This window comes from Corythoichthys intestinalis, chromosome 1, assembly GCF_030265065.1.
Source record: "Corythoichthys intestinalis isolate RoL2023-P3 chromosome 1, ASM3026506v1, whole genome shotgun sequence".
NCBI classification, from domain to species: Eukaryota; Metazoa; Chordata; class Actinopteri; order Syngnathiformes; family Syngnathidae; genus Corythoichthys; species Corythoichthys intestinalis.
The window spans coordinates 73,844,720-73,867,918 of record NC_080395.1 but is presented as its reverse complement, the minus strand read 5'-3'; the positions used below and the strand labels follow the sequence as shown (position 1 = coordinate 73,867,918).

General features: G+C 41.0%; 1 protein-coding gene across 3 annotated transcripts in view; it reads left to right on the top strand.

Annotated features, from left to right (window-relative positions):
- LOC130921351 (gastrula zinc finger protein XlCGF52.1-like) overlaps positions 1-23,199 on the top strand; it is a 31,012-nt gene that overhangs the window by 6,000 nt on the left and 1,813 nt on the right. The window contains exons 2-3 of one of the 3 annotated variants that reach the window (XR_009064337.1): positions 491-764; positions 6,513-7,872. Coding sequence is in view for 2 of the 3 variants with exons in the window: in XM_057845131.1 (XP_057701114.1) it covers positions 491-764; positions 6,513-7,669 (1,431 nt within the window). In the remaining variant the exon portion in view is untranslated. Of the gene's footprint in view, positions 1-490; positions 765-6,512; positions 11,137-23,199 lie in introns of those variants that run through there. The other 2 variants (XM_057845131.1, XM_057845141.1) reach the window with 2 other exon arrangements.

Sequence of the window (23,199 nt, the reverse complement as noted above, 5' to 3'; positions counted from 1 at the left end):
CAATATGGTCCAAAATGTCTATCAAACACAAACCACGTCCGCACTCAACGAAAGGGAGGGGACGAACTGGGACGACGTGAGCGTGCGTCAGCTTCTCGTGGCGCTGTGGTTTGGTTCGTCCGCCGAAAACTAGTTCGTCAGCAGAGATTACCGTATATGCTCCCGAATTTAATGTTCTTGAGGCGAAAAGTTCGTGGGCTTAAGCGTTCGTGAGCTGAGGTATCACTGTACGTTTAAAAATTATATATTTATTAACGGTTATCGATATCGGATTTCAGGAGCTGGAAGTTATCGATATCGGTTTCAGAAAATGGTTATCGTGCACCCCTAAAATACGGCTCAAGTTATCTTGGGGACACAAATGGCTCTCTATAAAAAAGATGACCCACCTGAGGATGAGAATGGATTAAAGATCAGATTTAGGAAAAGTTTATTCGTTGTATCGTTAAGAGAAACTGACTATTTTGACCAGTATAACATTTATTTTTAGGAGAAGAGTTACATACAAAGAGAGACAATAAAGTTCGGAATGAGCAAGTCTGCGCCAGTCCAGGCGGGGGATACGGAGACCCGTGGACGAAACGGCTCAAGGATGGCACTGCGGTCCTCACTCAGGTATGGTGTCATTGGCACTGCTCAACTGGCCACGAAGGGAGACATTAATGCGTCCATTTGGAACCTTGCTTCTTCATCGCCAGACACATCCATCGCTAGCAGTGCAGGCGATGCCCTTCCCGACCAAGCCAGTCCGTCGTCAAGTGCGGGTGAGGAGATGGCGAAATTTACTGATATTTTTTCCGTGCCGAGAGTTTATGGTGGTCAGACCTCTATCGAAGCATGCGGCCCGGGGGTCAAAAGCCAATTCAGCCCGCAAGGTTGTTCTTCCTGATGGGCACGTTGTAGCTCATTCATACTGTGCGTACAGAAACACATGTTTTTTTTTTTTGACATTGGCGCCATAAAACTGGAGATTTGTGCAGTACTGTACTTTGCTCACTGTTCTGTGACCAAAAAATGCCCCGGAACCAACAGAAAGTGACCAGAAATCAACGGGAAGTAACCTGGATAGGCTCCAAAATCAACAGGAAGTGACCAATGAACAGGAAGTGGCCCAGAAATGTCCTAAAATCAACAGAAAATGATCCAAAATGTACAGGAAGTGACACTGAGATACCGCAAAATGTATAGAAAGAAGGGGTGTAACGGTACACAGAAATCTCAGTTCGGTACGTACCTCAGTTTTGAGGTCATGGTTCGGTTCATTTTTGGTACAGTAAGAAAACAAAATGCAAAATATAAATGTGAAAGTTGTTTATTACACACCTTTGTGCTTTCAACAATATTAACATTAGCCTATACAAAGCTAGAATTCTGCTCAATAAGTAGTGGGTATTTAAAGATAATCCAACAACAATTTGCCTTTCAGACCGCGCGTATTGGTCAGCTTTAAAATAAAATGATTATGTCATCAGCAACCTCTCCAGAAGCCTGATAATGATCCTGATTATTTTGATTCAGGTGTGTTGGAGGAGGGAGACATCTTCCTGTCAGGGTACGCTTACCTGGACATGCATCACTAACTGCTAACGCTAGAGCGGCAGAGGTGCCAAAGACTAATTTCCCAAAATCATTTACATTTCAAATCAATACAAAATATTCAGCAATTTTGACGTTTTGGCAATTTTTTGGCTGCAACATTTGAAAGAAAGCTATTATTTTTAACAAACCGGCATGTCCAAAAGATGATGTTTTGCTTTTCAAGAATGGCTGTTTCCTTAGCCAATTGCAATATCGATCAAGATCATTTCAAATTAAATGAATATTCAGTAATGACACCCCACAATCTAAACCCTATACAGTGCCGTTCATGGAAGCCCTTTTAATTTTCATCTTAGTCTTTTGAACGAAAATGCTTATTTGTCTTATTCATATTTTAGTCATTTGAAAATGTGTTCAATTTCATCTAGTTTGAATCGACGATTACCCAAATTGTTTTCGTGCAAAATTCAGATGAACCTATAGTGTAGCGCCTACAAGAACAAAGCCAACTGAGTGATGATAATACACACTCGGCAGAAAACTACATTATTTTCAATTAATTATACTCACCGGGACGCAAAAAAACATGTTATAAAAGTTTTCGGAGAGTTTAAAAGAACACTTATCATCCTAAAGTTGATGCTAACGCAAACGCTATGCTAACGCTGCGAATTACAATTAGTGTGTGATGATCACTCAGTCGTTAAAAGGCTATAGCAGGGTTCACTAAATCCAAACCTCGATACCACTTTTCCTGTCGTGTTTACCATGTCTCCCTCTTCCAACACACCTGAATCAAAATAATCAGGATCATTATCAGGCTTCTGGAGAGGTTGCTGATGACATAATCATTTTATTCAGGTGTGTTTGGGGAGAGAGACGTGGAAAACACGACAGGTAAAGTGGCGCCGAGGTCCGGATTTAGTGAACCCTGAGCTATAGCAACATTGCATATTCTCCCTTGCCAAGATGAGAAAGCAAATCTTACCATGTGTTTCAAATCAAACAAGCCTGGAGAGGACACTATGGACAGTGATGAACATATGATGGAAACTACGACGCATTTTCGTCTTGTTGCTTTAGTCTCGCAAGACACGCTTTTAGCTCGTTATCGTCTCATTGTAATGAAAAGATTGGTCGTCGATGAAATATTTTCATTATCGTCATCGTTGACACAAACAACAATGCCCCAAATCAACAAAGGAGTTAATAAAAGACTTCATTTCTTTCGGGATGAAAGGCTGTGCAAAAAATCATTTTTCTTTGTTTTCAACAAGTAAGCCAAGTTCAGTGCTGTTTTTGTCTTAAATATGGAGAGTGTTTTAATTCAGCTATCGTGAGGTCATCTTTGCTAGTTATCATTTGAATAGTATTTCCTTCTATAGTTTGTACGCTGACAAATAAGTTAATATGAGAGCAAAGTTAGAGTCAGGTATTTAGGGCCCGAGCACCGAGTGGTGCGAGAGGCCCTGTTGTAATGCAAATGTTCATTATTATTACATTGTTTGTCAGGGCAAATGAAAATGGACAATTTTTGCAGCCTTACCATGCTCGAAAACTCCCATACACATACATGCCGCTTGGCGTAAATTTTGATAATTTTGCAACCTTACAAAAAAAAGTAACAAAATGGCTCAATGGCGCCCCTTTAAATTATTCTAAAAGGCCTCTTCTATTAGGTTTTTTCAATGTAGAGCAATAAAAATTGGGGAGTCGATATTTGGTGCAAACCTGCACCAAAGGTCTCTTGGACCCATATCCCAAACCCAACAGGAAATCTGGTATTTTGGATTGAATGTGAAATGGTAGTCGATTCATAGGGTGCACATTTTAGACATTGGCACCTTGAAGTTAGTTGGATCCTCCTCAAAATTGGGGAGATTGTTCTTAAGACATATAAGATCTTAAAGGGTATGAAAACGCAAAGGGGGTGTGAGACATCAATAGAACCGTTATGTGCCAAGATAACAAATATTGATAAAGTTAACAAAAAAATCAGTCACATTAATGAGCAATTATCGAAAATAGATCGAAAATGACGAACATTTCCGAAAGTGTTCCGGAAACAGCCGAATGGGGCGGAGACGTCATAACAAGGAAACAAAAGGTCGAGGCAGGTGCCATCGTTGTTTATCGACGAGAGAGTTGCGTTCCTGTTCTATCAAAAAATTGCTAAAATGGTTCAAACCTGTCATGCTATGTGGTTTACAAATAGCCATTTGTCGCAATGTAGTACCCATGAGTTCCCGAACACGAGAAAAAGAGCTGGACTACGCAGACAATGAGTAAAGTTCGTCAGTGCTAAGAGGGCTAATTTTGCAATTTTACAGGGAAACGGGAACCTGACGAGCCAGAAGATATGCCTACAACCTCAAAGAAAACAAAATTTATGCTACTTCCCAATCACTAAAGACCCACGAACTGCGAAGGAGTGAATTCGTGACCCGTATGTGAATAAATCGAGTGATTCGAGCATGTCTGTGGAACAGGAATATCAGCTTGTAGAGATCGCAGATCACGGCGACTTAAACGTACATTGGAGACAACAACTCTACCGAAGTTCTGGATTAAAGTCATTTCGGAATATCCCGACATTGCTTGGAGCGTGCTGAAAACTGTGCTACAATTTCCAACATCGCTAGCTTGATGCTAGCTTCTCTCACTCTCCCATCTCGTCTCAACGAAACAATCTCAGCCCTCCCACTGATTCAGCGGGTGAGTTGTATTTTTTCCCTGCACTTAACACGACGGGGCTAAAAACAAATGCTATTTTATATTTGCTGTATTTTTCTGCCGCACATTGCCAGTGTTCTGACAAAGTTGGCATGCGCGTAACGTTAAAAAGGACCGCGAATACAGCGATGCAGCGAAGTACACACTACAAAGTTTCTTTAAAGAAAGGAATATTAACTTACGTTTGCCATGTTTGGCGCACACAACAACTGCACATAGCCCTCTCACTTAACGACTTCGCCGTGTCGTTCAGCATTAATTTACGCCATTTCCGTGTTGCACATGTATGTTTGTGATGTAAATAGTTTTTTAGCACCATTGGATAACATTGAGAGTCCAACTGAATATAAAAGAGGGACACCGGTCCGTGAAAAAAAGACCCAAATCACACCGGGGACCCCTGCTCTAATCCCGTTCATATTTGTGTCGGTTGGCAGAGCGAAACCGATGATAGCATATTAAATGATAATTATTCTACACATTACTTTATTTTGCGGTCACGGTGTATCAGCTTCACAAAAAGAAATGCAAAACATACCATTTGGTGTTTCCCACACGAACTGTTGTCGGGGTTTCATCAGTGTGATTGCTCCCCTCAATGATCCTTTCATTAGGCTGCATTGGCTTTCGTTTGGGCTCAAATTGATAACCCAAAACACCAAAGAAAGGTTCATAACTCTCCTCTTCACCTTTAGAAGAATGTTCGTTACGTCGGATTCGTCGCTGCAACTAGAAACGTAATTGTCCGCCATCATCGCCGCCATTCAGTACTAAAGCACTGAGCCGGTTGTTTCCTTGTTTTGATGTCACGCCCACAATCTGCCAGATTTCCGGGATCTCGGGGGCGGGTCTTTTTAGCTTGAAATTGACCCAAATTTCTCTCATTTTCTTGGTGTTGCGATGTGTGTAATTACACGAAGTGACATGATATGAATCCAAAAGGCATTTGTTTATGGATAAATGATGGAATATTAGCATTTCCCCAGGGGTTGACATACACTTTAAGTGATCAAAATGGTTGAATGAGTTTTCATTCACGGGCTTGACCTGAGCGGGGTGCCAAATTCGGCTTTTTATTTTTTGGGCAACTCGCAAAATTTAGTAAATGACTATTGTCTCCTTTATCCAAGGTTCAGTCTTTTTCATATCTGGCATGTATAAGAGGTATCTCAGCCTAAACACGACTGTGTTAGGCTGGTGCCTCCTTCTCGGAACAGGGAGCACCTTTTTACTAGACATGCTCCTCTTCCAATGGGAAAAAATCAATTGATTTCCAACCTGCACCAGGGGAGCATTAAAACATGTGTTCAGCTGCCTGGCTTATAGCGCCAAAAATTTGGCACACTTGGTCAAATTGGCCCAATTAGAAGATTCATTTTGGTTTTGAATAAGGGTACGGTTGCACAGCTCAGTAGGGCCTCCTTTTTTTGTATGACCCTCTTCAAATAGGGCTTTTTTCACCTAGGTGTGTGAATATATTTCTGAACTTGGAATATACAAAAACATATCTGTTAGCCATGCCCACTACACAAAAGTGGTTCCACACAAAAAAAGAGGCACGTTTCGAACATGTTAGACAGTCATGAGATGATAAGAAGGGGAAGATTTGCCACCACTGCAAGCTGCGTGCCATCTGAGTTGCGCCAAACTGCAAGAGCATGTTCAGTCCTGCTTGCAGACCTAGTTATGGATTGATATTTTATACAATTTATATATTTGTTTTTGTATTAATTTCAACAAAGCAAAATGAATGACATTAAAATGACTAAGAACAGAAATAAACTCTGGTTACAGCCGCAAATAGCGCTCTAAAACAGATTTTTCTTTCCAGTCCAAATTCATTTTACCTGGGAGGACTGGCTGGGAATGCTCTTTCAGTGCCATTGACGGCATTAGATGTCTATTCCATTTTGACTGGGGGTGAAGGAGGCGAATGAATGAATTTTCATACATTTTCGTTTGCTGTAGTGGCTGAAATGATGAACACAATGAGCCGATTGGGGACCTGTATGCATGCTAACAAAAACGGTCCAAACCTTTGCAGGAGAAGTTGTTTTGGGACCACTCCTAGACTCTCGAATCTTCCTGTGAGTAATTCATCGCTACACATCGAGATGGCATGACGAATCCCGCGAGTAAAACCCAGAAAATGTTTGCAATATATGGCGAGGATAGCGTGGTGCTATATTTATTTAAACAAGTGCCCTCTAAAGAATCGTTTGTCCTCTTGTGTCTTGCAGACCTCGTGGACGCTCGTTGTCCCAAGTGGCAGGAGTCTTCTCACGTCAAAAAGGAGGAGGTCCTTTATATTAAAGAGGAAAAGCAGGAGAACATCATCAAGGTTCCGCACCCTCACGTTAAGGAGCAGTCGCCTCTTTGCATTAAAGAGGAGCAAGAATCACCGGGTATCAAAGATGAGGAGGAGGACCTCACTAGCTTGAAAAGTGAAGGTGAGGAGAGCAGAGCGGGGGAGCAACCGAACAGCAGCAGCTCGACAGAACGTGATGGAGAACACCGTGGAAGATCACCCATAGATCAACTCATAGCGCCACTTTCAGACATTGACCACGCAACATCACACTCTTCTGACTATGACGATGAAGAAGAGTCTGATGGTCAGAAGATGGGTCGTAGTAACCAACACTGGAAATGCACTCAGTGTGGTAATACTTATCGTTATTGGTCTCTGTTTAAGCGGCATATGGTAAAACACACCGGAGAAAAACCTTTCTCCTGCTCAGTTTGTGGTCGGAGATTCTCTCATAAGGCAAACTTAGAAAGACACGACAGGACGCACACTGGTGAGAAACCTTTCCCCTGCTCCGTTTGCAGTCAGAGATTCTCTGAAAAGGGAACCTTAATAAAACACACCAGAATACACACCGGTGAGAAACCTTTCGCCTGCTCAGTTTGTGGTCAGAGATTCTCACGAAGGGGAACATTGAAAGTTCACACAAGAACACACACTGGTGAGAAACCGTTCTTATGCTCAATTTGTGGTCAGAGATTCTCTGAAAGGGGAAGCTTAGGTAGGCACGCAAGAACACAACACACTGGTGAGAAACCTTTCTCATGTTCAGTTTGTGGTAAAAGTTTCTTCCAGAAAGTACACTTAGAAAGTCACACGATCGCACACAATGGGGAGAAACCTTTCTCCTGCTCAATTTGTGGTAAGAGCTTCATTGAAAAGGGGAACTTAAAAAATCACACAAGAACGCATACTGGGGAGAAACCTTTCTCCTGTGCAGTGTGTGGGCAGACATTCTCTGCAAAAGGAACCTTGAACAGGCACAAAAAAACACACACTGGGGAAAAACCTTTCCTCTGCTCAGTTTGTGGGCAAAGATTCTCTCTGAAGGGGAATTTAAAAAGACATGCAAAAAGACGACACTGCTGAGAAACCCTTCTACTGCTCAGTTTCAACGGTGCCAGGCTACTAAGCACAAGTGTGTAGGTGTGAAAAGCAGTGACCAAGCAAGGCTTTTCCTGAAGTGGATAAGACAAAACAGAAAAGTACAATGAAACGGAAAACAAGCAGCTTGTGTTTTGCTCTAACCAGGGTTTGAACGGGTCCTTGAATTCCTTGAAAATGCTTGAAAGGTAGGCACATGATATTTTGCAGCACCCTGTCTGTAAATTTATATTAATAAATTAAGGTAAGTAAAATAAATACACACTCATTCAGAAGTTGCTTTCCCTTGATGTCCTGCATTACATTGTCGCTCCCAAGAGTACAGTGCATGTTAGTTAATGCATGAGTAGTTTAGGTTTTAATCAAGTAAAAAGTATTTAAATAGTGTAGTTTCAATCCATACATTTGCATTTGCTGTGCTTTAGAGCAATTATTTTATTGCATGGCCAGTTTCTCTTTTTGTCACAGTTTTCTTTCACAACCTCCACACACCCCTGCCAGTCATAGTGAAATGGTAGCCACTTCGCTCCGCTTCATTGCCTCTAGGATGGTATTCACCTGTGTCTCGATTGACTACTCTTGGTTAAAGGAAAAGAGCCACTTATCGTGTTTTAAGGAATAGGAGAGTTTGTGATAGCCTTGACTTATTTACTATTTTCGGCGAGAATGGGATAGTTTTTTGTTGTTGTTGTGAACTACAGTTCCACACAAAAGTACATCAACATATCATCTAGCTCAGCAGTTGGAGGCATGAGAGCCATTTTTCGAGTGTACCAAACTAAAAAAAAGTGCATTTGTTCCATCCCACAGACAGCTCGCTAAGGGCGTAACAAAATGAGTCACATGTGTATAAATGGACACGAATTGATTTATTTACAAAAGCCAAATGAATACAAAATGTGGAAGAAGCTGGCTTCAGGTTAAGCCCAGGCCAAAACAACAAACAAGAGGAATCTACACTTAAACCCCACCCGCTAACTAAACCCAGATCGTACAAAAAGACAGCCACTACTCTGGCTTCCTACAATAAACAAAACAGGAGAAAACGGGTTGAACAGAAATGGCAGCTTACCCCTACTGCTTCGGTTCTCTTATTTTCAGTGGTGAACAAAAAGGATCCAATAATGGCAAAACACAAAAGACCTCACCAAAAAAGCGGGAGTGTAACAAACTAGCGATCTAATGCGAAAGCGAATGTATGGCAAGCAAACAGCTGGCGAGGAGTTACGTGATGCAAATGCTGGCAGATAAAACCTCCCAGAGCGTTGAGAGCGGCTGGTTTTTGAAGTTGGCTCCCTTCCTCGGGTAGCCAATCAGTTGCAACGATGTCGTCTGTCCGCCTGGCGTCAATCGGCTTACTTCACGTTAGGAGGGGAGGCAGTCAGCAGGCGAAAGTGAGGATCAGGTGACTGGAGGAGTATCAAAATAAAACAACAGTTAAGCGGCCAGGGCCATCACACCCCCTACATTAAAAACAAACATATACCCTTAATAACAGCTTTGCATAAGGGTTCTACATGAAAGGGTTGTGAGGCCAGGAAATTGCATCGGCGATCATATTGTCCGTACCTTTTTTGGGACCAATGTCCAGGTTGAAGTCCTGGACCAACATGGGCCACCGCATTAGCTATTGGTTGTTGTTCCTCATTTGTCTGAGGAACACTAATGGGTTATGGTCAGTATACACCGCTATCGGGAGTGGGCTTTACCCCAAGTGAAATTCAAAATGTTGGAGCGCCAATAACAATGATAGGGCCTCCTTTTCAATAGTGCTATAATTAACCTGGTAGGCACTAAATTTTTTTTTTTTTTCTCGAAAAATAGCAAATGGGTTGCTCAATACCTTCCGGGTTGTCCTGCACCATTACCGCACCAGCTCCACTATCGCTTGCGTCGACCTCAAGCTTAAACGGATGAGAAGAGTTTGGAGCTGCCAACACAGGGGTGCTGAAAAGGGTAGCCTTACAAGAAGAAAATGCATGTTTGCAGGCGGGTGACCAAACAAACAACACTTTGGTGCTAGTCAAACTAGTGAGGGGGGCAAAAGCCGCAATATCCTACAAAGCCCAAAAATCGTCGTAGCTCCTGCCTGGTTGTCTGCACCGGATATTTTAGAATGGCCTGAACTTTCTCCTCCCACAGTTACCTATTTGGGAAAACGGGTAACTGTGGCCCACCCAAATTCACATTTAGCGAGATTTAAGGTAAGGTCTGCCCCCCTAAATCTGCCAAAAACATTTTTGAGCTCTTGAAGGCATCCAGATCAAGTATCGGTGGAGATCACCACATCATCAATGTACACCTCGCAGTTAGCTATGCCCCCCCAACACGAGGTGCATCATCCTCTGGAAGGTAGCAGGGGCGCTCCGAAGGCCAAAGGGCATGACGGTATATTGCAAAAATGTATCAGGAGTGACAAGCAGAAATTTCAGTGGCTCGAAGAGTTAAAGGCACTTGCAAGTAACCTTTTAACAAATCTAATTCTGTGACAAATTTTGCTGCACCCAACATGTCAACACAATCCTCCATACAAGGCAAGGGGTACGCATTAGCTTTTGTAATGCTGTTTACTTTTCTAAAATCTGCAAAATCATTTGGTATCGTCGGGTTTCAGATCTAACAGGCACTGGGAGCTCCATGCACTAGAGCTGGGGACAGCTAGACGATTTTCTAAAAAATATTGTACCTCCGTCTGGAAAAGGGCACGTTTTGTGGGATTCACACGGTACGCATGCTGCTTAATTGCCGTATGGCCATCTACATCGATGTCATGAGATAACAGCGGTTCGCGATGAGGTATCTGTAAACAAACATTGAAAATTATTGATCAAGTGTATAATGTCTTGTTGGGCAGAAGCACTTAATTGTGGAAGTTGTCCCAGCAAGTCAGCTCAGTACTCAGAATTGTTCAAACGGGACCAGGGTGGTCCAATTTCATGTAGACCAGACACTCGTAGGCCCAACACTAACGTCATGGCCTTGCTCACGGCCATGATGAGCTTCTAGCATGTTTATATGACAAACCCGTGTTTTTCGCCGGCGATCTGGAGTACGTGAGACGTAGTCTGTGTCACTCAGCCTCTGCTCTACTATGTAAGGTCCACTGAACTTACCTTGGAGAGCAGAGGTCGTAAGGGGCAAAAACGCTAAAACCTGATCACCGACTAGAAACGTTCTTTCCCGCGATTGCGAGGGGAGGCAGCCAGCTGGCGGAGGCGGGGATCAAGTGACTGGAGGAGTCTTAAAATAGAACAGCGGTTAAACGCCCTGGGCCGTCAAAACATTTATCACGGTTTTCTCAGCTGAGGACCTGTTTCTCTGTCTAACGAACAGCATGCTATCACTACGGCAGCACCTCTGCTACAGGACGTGTTCAGAGTTTGCCACAAAACACTCACTGCCGCTAGGAACGCACCCTGCCAGGATTTGGGGATTGTGTTAGACGGTTGACTATTAGTACATTTCCGAAATATATGTGTATGATCTTTCATTCATTCATTCATTTTCCATGCCGCTTTTCCTCACGAGGGTCGCGGAGGTGCTGGTGCCTATCCCAGCCAACTACGGGCAGTAGGCAGGGGACGCCCTGAACTGGTTGCCAGCCAATCGCAGGGCACAAGGAGACATACAACCAATCACGCACACACTCACACCTATGGACAATTTAGAGTGTTCAATCAGCCTACCGTGCGTGTTTTTGGGATGTGGGAGGAAACCGGAGTTCCCGGAGGAAACCCACGCAGGCACGGGGAGAACATGCAAACTCCACACAGGAAGGCCGAAGCCCGAACCACTCAGCCACCGTGCCGCCATGTGTATGATCTTGATTCATGCAATTGCCAGCAAGATTGTTGTTGAATATTCATTTGTTTACCTTTCATTTTGGGTGTAATGAAATATCGAATAAAGGTTTTTCCAATTGAATTCTTTCCATATAAGAGATTGTCACGTTGATACAGTGCCAATCATAAGTATTCACCCTCTTGGATGTTTTCCCCTATTATGGCATTCATAAATCCATCATGGGCAAAACAATTTGACATTTTTAACAATAAAATTCTTGAAACTTTTTAATGTCAAAGTGAAGATAAATTTCTACAGAGTAATGTCAAATAAAAATTAGTGATGCACGATAATACATTTTTCAACCGATACCGATAACCGATAATTTCCTCCTCATTCCAACCGATAACCGATAATGTCAAGCCGATAATTCAATTAAAAGATTTATGTAAAATTTTAAAGTATACACAAAAGAAAATATTACTGTGCAAAAATATAATTTATTGCTCTTTTTTTCAACATAAAATATGAACATGTCGTCAATTCAAACATCTAAATAATGACAGATTGTCTGACATTGTGTAATGGTAAACTTTTGGCAACAATTACTTAAAGAGTAAATACCTAAGTTGCACAAAAATGCCTTTAAAAGTAAGCCATTCCTAACGTATATAACATTAATACACTGCAAAACACACCTCCTTAAAACTGGTCAGTTTTAAATGTAAATCTATTGGCAATAAGTGAAATTATCTGCCATCACTTCAAGTGTATTTCTCTCAGATTTCTTGGAAGAAAAATAGCTAGCTGAAAATAATCTTAACAGCCTTGTTTTAAGCAATACATTATTATACTTAATCCAAAAAAAAAAAACTTGGAAGAAGGAAAGATTTTGAATAATATTTGTGGCTACAGAATATTGATTTAAGAATTTGACTATCTACTGTGACTGTAACTGATCAGAGAAATACGTTAAATAATTTGAAAAGTGATTGCTAATGTTATATGCTTTGTTGCACACTGTGAAAATGATTAACTCAAAAGGCGAGATGTCATGTACCCATTCTGAAGCGCTTTGTTTACATTTGCGGCTTTCACGACATTTGCTTTACAGCAGCTAAACTGATACACGGCAGTCCTATTTGGACGGAGTTGGAGCTCGCATCCGCGTGCGTGTTGTTTTGTGCCTGAGTTTTGTTAAGCCGAAAATAAAGGCAGCATTACAAAGTCATCTGACCGCTCGTCATTTTACATACTGAATGCATTATTGACTGGCTGACTTCGTTTTCTCCATGTTTAAATTATCATCTAACCACTGTGCCGTCATGATAAGCTTGCTTACTGGACATCACATTTTCATGAAGAATGGTGGTCGTATAAACTGCATTATTTTTTTTAATCCAGGGCTTTGGTTCTCGGGTCATTTAGGTAAAAAAAAAAAAAAAAACGTGTCTCGTCTCGGCGGCAGCTACATTCGTACCGGATAATCCGCCCGCCCCAGCCGGTTCGCCGCGGCGTATTCGGGTCCTGGCTCTGCTCGCACGCTGTGGGGGGACGCTCAAGAAACCGAAGTATTCGCCGGAGGTCCCGAAGCCGGGCTCGGCCCGCCCCGCCTTCGGCGAGGCAGCCCGCCGGACCGGCCAGAGCAGCGGGCTCCGTCGGAAGACGGCTACTTGCCGACTATCGGTCTCCAGTCGTGCCGGTGTTTAGCCTTAGATGCGAATTTACCACCCGCCTTGGGCTGCATTCCCAAACAGCCCGACTCTGTATCGTCACAAGCCCTGTAGTTTTAACTTAGTTAGTGTTTACAATAGCTTTAGCATTCCCGCTAGCGGGAGCCTCGTATTCGTTCCAAAAATCTTTGTGATGCAGTTTTAAATGGCTGCTGGGTTAATGGTTTTGAATGAGGACGCTTTCTTTCTGCCTCGTGGAACTTCTACGGTATATGTTTCGCAGATGCCGAGAGCGTCGTTTTTTTAGTAACAGCCGCCATAATATTCAAATACTTCTCGTCATGTAACTCCGCCTCCTCAACCCCTCCTCCCTCGGGGGCTTCAGAGAGGGGAGGGGTTGAGGAGGCGGCGTGCCGAATTCTTCGGTTGCGCACATTTGGAGGCTAAATCAAGTATATAATTATCGGATTGCATTATCGGTTGAATTTTTTAATATCTGGATTATCTGTGTGACATCATAATTGCCATTATCGGCCGATAATTATCGGTGACCGATATTATCGTGTATCTTTAATAAAAATATATAAATGAATACAATTGTTGCATAATTATTCATCCCATTCAATTATTAGTAAAGTATTTAGTAGATGCACTTTTGGCTGCAATTACAGCAGTGAGTTTATGAGGATAAGTCTCTATCAGTCATACATCTGTCCACTGCAAATTTGTTCATTCCTTTTTGCAAAGCTGCTCAAGTTCTATGATTGCGTGGATATGGGGCATAAACAGCCTTTTTCAAAGTCCAGCCACAAATCCTCTATAGCAGTGTTTTTCAACCGGTGTGCCGCGGCACACTAGTATACCATGAGAGATCGTCAGGTGTGCCTCGAGAAATTATCCAATACCGTAATTTTTCGTAAGAGTTAAAAGTCCGTGTTGCCCAACAACATCCCCAAAACATCACTGCTCTAGAGGAGATCTGCATGGAGGAATGGGCCAAAATACCAGCAACAGTGTGTGAAAAGCTTGTGAAGAGTTACAGAAAATGTTTGCCGTCTGTTATTGCCAACAAAGGGTACATAACAAAGTATTGAGATGAACTTTTGGTACTGACCAAATACTTATTTTCCACCATGATTTGCAAATAAATTTTTTAAAAATCCAACAATGTGATTTTCTGGGGTTTTTTTTCCACATTCGGTCTCTCATGGTTGAGGTTTACTCATGTTGACAATTACAGGCCTCGCTAATATTTTCAAGTGGGAGAACTTGCAAAATTAGTGGTTGACTAAATACTTATTTGCCCCACTGTAAATATATACAAGACAATTTTGCAGACATACAAGAGCATCTTTCAGTTTCACATTTGGATGCCTTGCAACTACAGCGGACTACCTGCAAAACAATATCAGGGGCAGGATTTATAGTCATCCATGTCACTGCCCATCCTCAATGTGCCACCATTTCCCAATGGGTGAAGGAGCACCTATTTTACCAGTCAGAAAATGTTTCATAATTGCTGCTGGGTAGTAGAGATAGACCGATTATCGGCGCTGATATTTGAAATTTTGACAGTATCTGCCTTTTTTTTTTTTTTTAATCCGGTCGGCCGATATGAAATAATCAATTCAAAACTGAGTTATTTCGGCTCTAATGCAGCCGTTCCTCTCTCTCCTGCCCGCTGTCTCCTGTATTAGTATTCACCCTGTCCCCTGATTATGGTAATAGCAAATTGAGTTACTCTTTTATTGTGCCTTTTTAAGGCCCTCAAAGTGCTTCACACTACATCCTTACAGGGTTTCTCGTCGGATTTTTTTGAAGCTGTGGTGGTGGGCTGCATCGGAGTCGGACCGTCGCACCATGTCGTGCCACGGAAAAATTGCGTCATATCATGTCTTTCATTTTTTTCCACATTTCGTTTCCCAAGAAGAGCTAAAACAAAGATCTATTTTAAATATTTCATAAACCAGGCTAATGTCATAGCTCTCAGCTACAGTACATGTATGTAAAATGTGTAGCTGATAACAGCTACATTACCCTACGTAATACAGCTTTTTTTTCTCGTAGCAATAGTACGACTTACATCTCGTAGTTCTTCTTTTTCCTTATATCTGGTCCTAATACGTACTACATTACCACAAAAATGTTAATGGAACAATGGCGTAGGTTTGCATGAGGAAGTAAGGGACATAACACTAGCAACTTTTCAGGGTGCTTTTAAGCAACCTTATTTGCATTATATAATGAGTTCAGTTATCGAGGTCATTTAGATTGTCTTCACGTATTTTGTAAGGACAGAATTGACCCTACCATTATTAAATGAATTACTTTCATTATGTTCAGACTAAACCTTGACACTATTTTTTTTCCTCAAACGCATGTTCGATTGGCTTATGACAAGTTAAATATCCTTGTTTTCAGTGTAAATCTACTAGAAATAAGTGAAATTATCTGCCAGTGCTGCAAGTAAATTTTACTCAGATTTCTTGAAATAAGATTATGTTCAGCTTGCTATTTTTCTTAACACACTTATTTTAAGCAAAAAGTGAGCATATTTAATCTTGAAAAAAGCTTTTTTCGTCAGAAATGTTCTTAATTTCAAGAATTGATATTGTTCAAAACATTATTTGAAAGCATCTTTTCCCCTTGATTTTGGTGAAAAATGACCAACTTTGACCAGGGGTGGGCAAACCGGTCCTCGAGGGCCGCAGTGGGTCCTGGTCTTTGTTCCAACTGATTCAGCACAGACAGTTAAAACCAATGAGGTTTGAGCGGAAACAAGAAGCACCTGATTGCAATCAACTGATTGCACTTGTAAGACATCAGATTGGTGAAAGGCTGGCCTCATGATGGGTTGGATCCATATCCCGCACCTACTGTGGCCCTATGTGGAATAGTTTGCCCACCCCTGCTTTAGACGTATGGGCTTAATAAGAACAAATGGTAACTCACTTTCGCTGAAAAGTCCGATCCAAAATACTGTAATGCCCCTGATGGTGGGAAGAAGGGGAGCAGTTGGTATTGGCTTAACCACTTTATTGTGGCAACAATAATAAAGAAAACCAATAACAAAATAACAGCAGGCTGGCGCGACATGCGACCGCTATCTCGCCCTTTCTCCTTCTCGCTTCCTTGTATGTCACAGCTCCCCAATCCTATCGTCTCTTAAGAGGGCCACGCTTAGTTACGGACATTACAATACACAAAGAATAGGTTGCCGCTGAACCCTTCACACTAGCTCGCCGCTAGTTTGAAACGGCCTTAAAGCGGAAATGTAAACTAAGGTTGGCCAACCATGTTATTGAATAATATCAATGGCTAAACAATTATAAGCATATTTTCTTTTTTTTTTTTTAACGCAACCCTTCCAGATTCTTTGTTTAACCCAGCGCAACGCCCTAGACAACGAAAATGCTTTTCTTCGGCAATCTTCGGAAATTACGTCACACTGGGAAGTTCGAGGGAAGTCCGCCATAGAACACTATTGTTTGTTGCATTGCTTCTCGGTAAGATGCCACCGCGGTGTGTGGCAATGTTTTGTTCTCACTCAAACGAAAAGTTGTATGAGTGGCCAAAGGATAGCAGGGCACGTAAATGGACATCTTTCGTACGCACGAAGCGAATGAATTTCACGCCATCATCGAGTAGTGTTCTCTGCTGCAAACACTTCCAAGATGCCTGCTTCCTTAGCTGGTCTGCTTATGATCAAGGATTTGCCAAAAAGTAAGTGATTTTTGGATAGATGACTGATGACTTTGTCAAAGCAGAGCTGGCAACTGTTGTGGAATGAACAGTATAAGCTAGCGACGTTAGCCGAAAGTTAACTCGTGGCAATCCCCGATCATTGTTGTTGTTGCGTTCGCTAGGTTAAGCGTGTTTAAATTGTGCGTCATCTACGATCTTGTCCGAAAGGGTTAATCCACTGTCAATCGGGAAAGGGGAGTGGATGTGCAGATAAGTGGGTCGGCGTCACGGTAATTCACGGTCACGTTGCCGTAAGAGACACACACCGCCAGTGAGTTTGTGCACATTTATTTGTATTATGTATTTCCACCTTCATGCTTCAAGCATTGCATTGCATTTGTACGGTTCGGCGTTTCTTTCACGGTGATCGCTTGATAGCCTTCTAGTTTGTGTTTTACGTACGAGAGCCGCTGACAGGTGACAACAACAAGTGTGTTGGTTTTAATGTCTGGCAGCGAATCAGCGAGCGCGCAGGTCACGCAGTGAATCATGGAAAATGTAGTCTCGGGACAACACTGAAGTGGTGCTTTGTAATCTGTTCGCTTCTGTGAAAAAACTACATTTCCTCACGTCATTAGACACCACTTCCTGCCGAGAGCTCCAAGATGTGTTCGTACTGTTAGCTCCATGTGTTAATAAAGAAACGAAGTTGTCAGCACGTCGTGTGTTCGATACATTTGTACAGTGGCCCTGAAGTGCAAAACATAACAGCAAATTAAAAAACACAACGGCAAATCAAAAAACACAACGGCAAATTAAAAAATACAACGGCAAATTAAAAAACAAAACGCCAAATTAAAAAACACAACTGCAAATCACATAACAAGATAACAAATTAAAAAACAAAATGCCAAATCACATAACAAAAAACAAATTAAAAAACACAACGCCAAATTAAAAAACAATTGCAAATCACATAACAAAAAAACAAATTAAAAAACAAAACGCCAAATCACATAACAAAATAACAAATTGAAAAACACAACTGCAAATCACATAACAAAAAAACAAATTAAAAAACACAACTCCAAATTAAAAAACACAATTGCTAATCACAAAACAAAAAAACAAATTACAAAACACAACGACAAATCACATAACAAAATAACAAATTAAAAAACGACATTTCGGCAAACGGAAAAGTTAACTCATCGCTGATTGGACGAATCCACTGGAAAGCGTAGTACTGATGAAGAAGGAAGTTTCTCCGCTTCTGGCGTGTAATTTCAAAATGAGCCTTACCGAAGATGCGAATATGGCTGCCGCTATAAAAGAATATTTTTATTCGGGGCATACGTATGAAGTCCTATTAGACATACTCGCAAAAGGTTTGTGAGACGCACGTGCCACTCCATGGGGCCAAATTACATCAGGCACGTGGATGGCTACGATAAACTTAAACCCTTTGGCCTGGCTCTGGGTGTATGGATTCTCGAGAAGAATAATGTGGCTGGCTTGTGGCGCAACAAACAACAATCCGTCTGTAATCGGGTGCAATTCTATTAATTGCGTCACGGGTCTTTGTGCCAGCCCAATGAGAATGCGAACAGACCTCGGCACGGAAAATGAGACAATGGCAGCAATAGTGTGCCCTCCGTCAACGCCTTAGACTTCTGCCGACTCATCCACCCACCGTTATGGATCAGCAATCAGCGGATTAAATCCTGGTGGTCGTTGTTCAGAAGAAGGTGAGTGTGTATATGACTCAGAAGAACACAGCATTTTAAACAAAACTGTGTATACCAAAAGCGAGTCATTCAAATTATAATTAGGGCTGTCAAAATTATCGCTTTAACGCGCGGTAATTAATTTTTTTAATTAATCACGTTAAAATATTTGACGCAATTAACGCACATGTCCCGCTCAGAAAGTATTCTGCCTTTTGGTAAGTTTTACAGCAAGGCATTTTGTGCTGTCCAACAGCGAACTCTTGTGGTCGCTTTGTGACATGGTTTATTATTTTCTTCTTTTCTTTCTTCATAATGGCTGCACGACGTCTCGGGCTGATCATGTTGTGCTTATATGATCCTTGGACAAGATTTGTCCGTAAGTATGGTTGTTGTAAAGAATGTACATATTATGTTAGTAAACGAAATGTTATATTTTTTGTATGAGACGCTTTTTGTTTATGTTTAGTGAACCTGTATAGCGTGCTAAGCTAACGTTGTTGCTAACGCAATGCTTGTGTACTTTTATTTTGTAGTTTTACGACGGTCTAAAGAAGACAATGGTTTGAGGCCATTTTATTAATAAATCAGATGAAAAAGGAAGAAGTCTAATTATTAAGGCGTCGTTCACTGGCTGTATAGCTTTGGAAAAAGTAGACGCTTCGGAGTGAGGACAGCATAGACAGATTTAAATGACAGTAGAGTGAAATGCCCACTACAGTCCTTATGTACCGTATGTTGAATGTATATATCCATCTTGTGTCTTATCTTTCCATTCCAGCAATTTATTTTACAGAATATATATATAATTTACAGAAAAATATGGCATATTTTATAGTTTGAATTGCGATTAATTGCGATTAATTACAATTAATTAATTTTTAAGCTGTAATTAACTCGATTAAAAATTTTAATCGTTTGACAGCCCTAATTAAAATCTTTTTTTTTTTTTTTTTTTTTTTTTTAAATTCACCTCATATAAGGGTTAATTATTGCCACATAAAATCATATGTATCCCCAGGTCTCAGTTTTGGATAGACTTCTTTGGAGACCTGAGAGACTATGGAAGTTTCGGTGGAAGCCACGAACTGCCCGCTAGGATTTTGCTTCAGTGGTGGTGTACAAAAAGACCTGGATGAATGCAAGGACCACTGGAACAAGCACAGGATTCGTCCAAGCGGTCTTGCATCTTGTCCTGGAGAGATATCAAATGAACTATCTCTTGCCCCATAGGTAATTGTTTCATGTTGAATTCATGAATTGTATCACATTTTACGTCATAAAATATACACATTATTAGTTTATCAAAGTGTGTGAATTGTATACATGGGTAAAGCAACTTAAGAATAAGTGTTCTCTATCAGTTTACTATTCCATCACCTGATAAGCAATTATTTGGGACTCTGAAATATATCGAAGTACAGTTAAATGATTCCATTAGAACTGATTTTCCAAACAAAATGGGGGAAATGCTGTCAATTTAAACTCATTTAGTAATGATGTCTGAGATTGATGTCTAATTCGATCTGTGTAAGGAAACCTTAATCATATTTTCTCATTTTGCATATATGGTTCCAGAGACGGTAGATTTCCTGTTGGGAGGGAACTGGATGTGTTTCCTGAGGCAAGGCAAACTGTAGGCTTGTGCAACGACCCAAATATTGAAGAATACCTACAGCACGCTGCTCACCAACATTGACTACAGCGGCCACAGGACTGGAAGTCACCCACAGAATTGTATATTTTACTCCGAATGAAATAGCTGGGTTGTAGTATTTTTGAAACTCGCTCATAGTATGTGACTTTTCTTTCCTCACAATAAACTTGCTATGGTAACATTTTACCTGGTACTTATTAGGAAACCCAAAAAGTTAAGCACAAAGAATTTTAAATTTTTGGCCACTTCCGAGTAAATGTATTCACCCTGTAGTTCACCTAGTAGTTAATTTCTGTATGTATTCGCCGACTTGAAAATGTACAGTTAATGAATACCATTTTCTAGTACATGCATAGCAACATGGAATGTTTAAAAACATATTCTAGAAAAATGAGTTAAAAATTGAGTCTGGCACTCTCAATGAAAACTTTATTAAAGATTTAAAAATCATGAGAAAAAAATAAAGCTAGGTGCTTCTCAGAACTTTAATACCAGTTTCTGCCAAAATTTCTACATCGGCGAAACGTTCTACATTAGTCGAATTTGACACCCAGAGTACTACCTTGCGCTCTCAACTTTTGTTTGGATGCATACAGGCAGAACGTTAAAAAAAAAATGCCTTAAGAAAACTTAAATGTAGTAATAAAGACGGTTTAAATACGCTACGTGACTAATGTGGTCAACTGCTTCAAGGCTGACACAGAAAAACACGATGGTAAAAAGTATGAAAGGGTAATACATGCAAAAAGTATTTTTGAGGCAATGAAAAGGTACTAAAAAACAAAAATTGTGTTTACTTGCCACTTCTAAACGATGTGCGCATACGTGCCAATGCTTGCGCAAGCGCGCTGAGCATTGTGTAGGACGTTTCGCCACGTAGTAAGGAATCGCCGAACACCGGTCAACAGTACCTGGTGATAACTGGCTTATTAATAAACAGAATAACATACACTAAACAGACAATGTCACATTTGAGTCCACAACCTCAGAACTCTTAAGGTGCAGGGGGTTACTACTTGGCTATCATGCAGTAGTGCAAAAAGACTTAGACAAATCCTAAACTCTGAGTGCCATTGACAATGATAGATGTATAACCACGTGGCTCTTTTCATACTTTTGCTCTGAATTTAAATATCACCAGCAGACATATAATCCATTTAAAATAGGTGGGGTGACAGAATGAACATCCATTCCTTTGCTAACCCTCCCATTTCAATAGATTTGACATCTAGCGTCGTCAATGGCAGTGAGTTAATTGTTACTTTAAAAATTTCATAGGGTGTTTCTCAAAACGTCATACAAAAAACATTGTAAACACAGTACATTAAAAACAAAGCCAGGTGAATTCTGGATTCCAAAGTCCATGTTTTGCTTAAAGACACCATATGTGTCTTAAAATAAAGCTGACAATGTATTGGCACAAGTGTTGGCGAGTGGAACCGTGAGTGTCAAGAACTCGATGCGTGGAAGGGGCTGGTGGAAATGCTGCTAACCCTGTAGTGAACATCAGAACTTCTTCCAGGGAAACGGCTGCAACTTTCTCTGAAATAAGAATGGCACCAATGCAGTATGATCATTTGATTGGCATGCATTACGCAATGCTTTTATTCCCAAAATGAAAGTGCATGATTAGGACATGTCTAGGAAATCTTATTAAGGCCTGGTAACCGAATGAATAATGTTAGCTTTCTCCGGTAAACGTATGTATCATTCTACAGAGGTAAAGAAAGTCATACTGCACTGTTTTACTTACTCGAAGGACGTTCTGCGTCATTGGCATTAGAAACTTCTCGAAGCCTCTTGTCACAGCCGCTGCAAAAATTAGGTGAAGATTCCACCAACTGCTTTCCACAGGTCTGGCAATGCATTATACTTCAAGAATTCAGTTGTGTTTTACGTATTTTTGGCCAAATGTTGAACTTCAACCAAAAGCGAGCAGTAACCACCTCTGCTGGTAGGCGCCGTCTTGCAGTCGAGTCTTCCGTCTCGTCCAATCAACGATGAGCGTACTGTTTCGGGTGGATTCGTCCAATCAGCGATGAGTTAACATTTTGACTGGTCCCTACCTTTTCCGGTTGCCGAAATGTCGTTGTGTTTTTTGTTATTTTGTTATGTGATTTGTCGTTGTGTTTTTTGTTTTTTTGTTTTGTGATTTGCAATTGTGTATTTTAATTTGGCGTTGTGTGTTTTAATTTGTTTTTTTTTTTTGTTATGTGATTTGCAGTTGTGTTTTTTAATTTGGCGTTGTGTTTTTTTATTTGCCGTTGTTTTTTTTATTTGCCGTTGTGTTTTGCACTTCAGGGCCACCGTACATTTGTAAACAAAAAGCTCATCACAAGACACAATGCACGATCTGTTTAAGAGACGCTGGAGTAGTAGGAGGCGAGGAGGAGATCAGCGAGAAGCAAAACTTTGCGGTCGAATGTGGCGGCAGTCCGCTATTATTTTGTTTTCTTATTGTTGCCACAATAAAGTGGAGAAAGCCATCAACGACTCATCTCCTTCTTTTCCCCCAACGTTTTTATATTATTATTTTATATGCACGAGAGCCGCTGGATCTGCCAAAATGAACATGAAGTCGTTTTTTTTTTTTTTTTTAACAATGTCATCAGATAGACAAAAACATAAAATAAACATAAAAACATCTTCAAATCATGAAAATAATAACAGCCTATATCTTACCAATCTTGTAATCTCGATGGGTCTTGTATCCATTCCATGTCAGGTAGTCTAGGCACATTGTTTGCATCCTGATTAGCGTCTGGCTAATACATGTTAGGTCCAACATAAAATTCCAACCTCCTCTTCCTCCAACTCTTCAAAAACTTCGATCTCCTCCGTTGCGCTCGATCTATCGCTTATATTGCTGTTTGAATCATTGTTTGAAAGGCTTTGTATGGCGGCCGTATGTATGGAGCTGCCATCGCTGTTCCCGGTGTGATGTATCACTTCCGGGTTCGTCCCCTTTCAGGCTCGAACTTCAGAAACGCG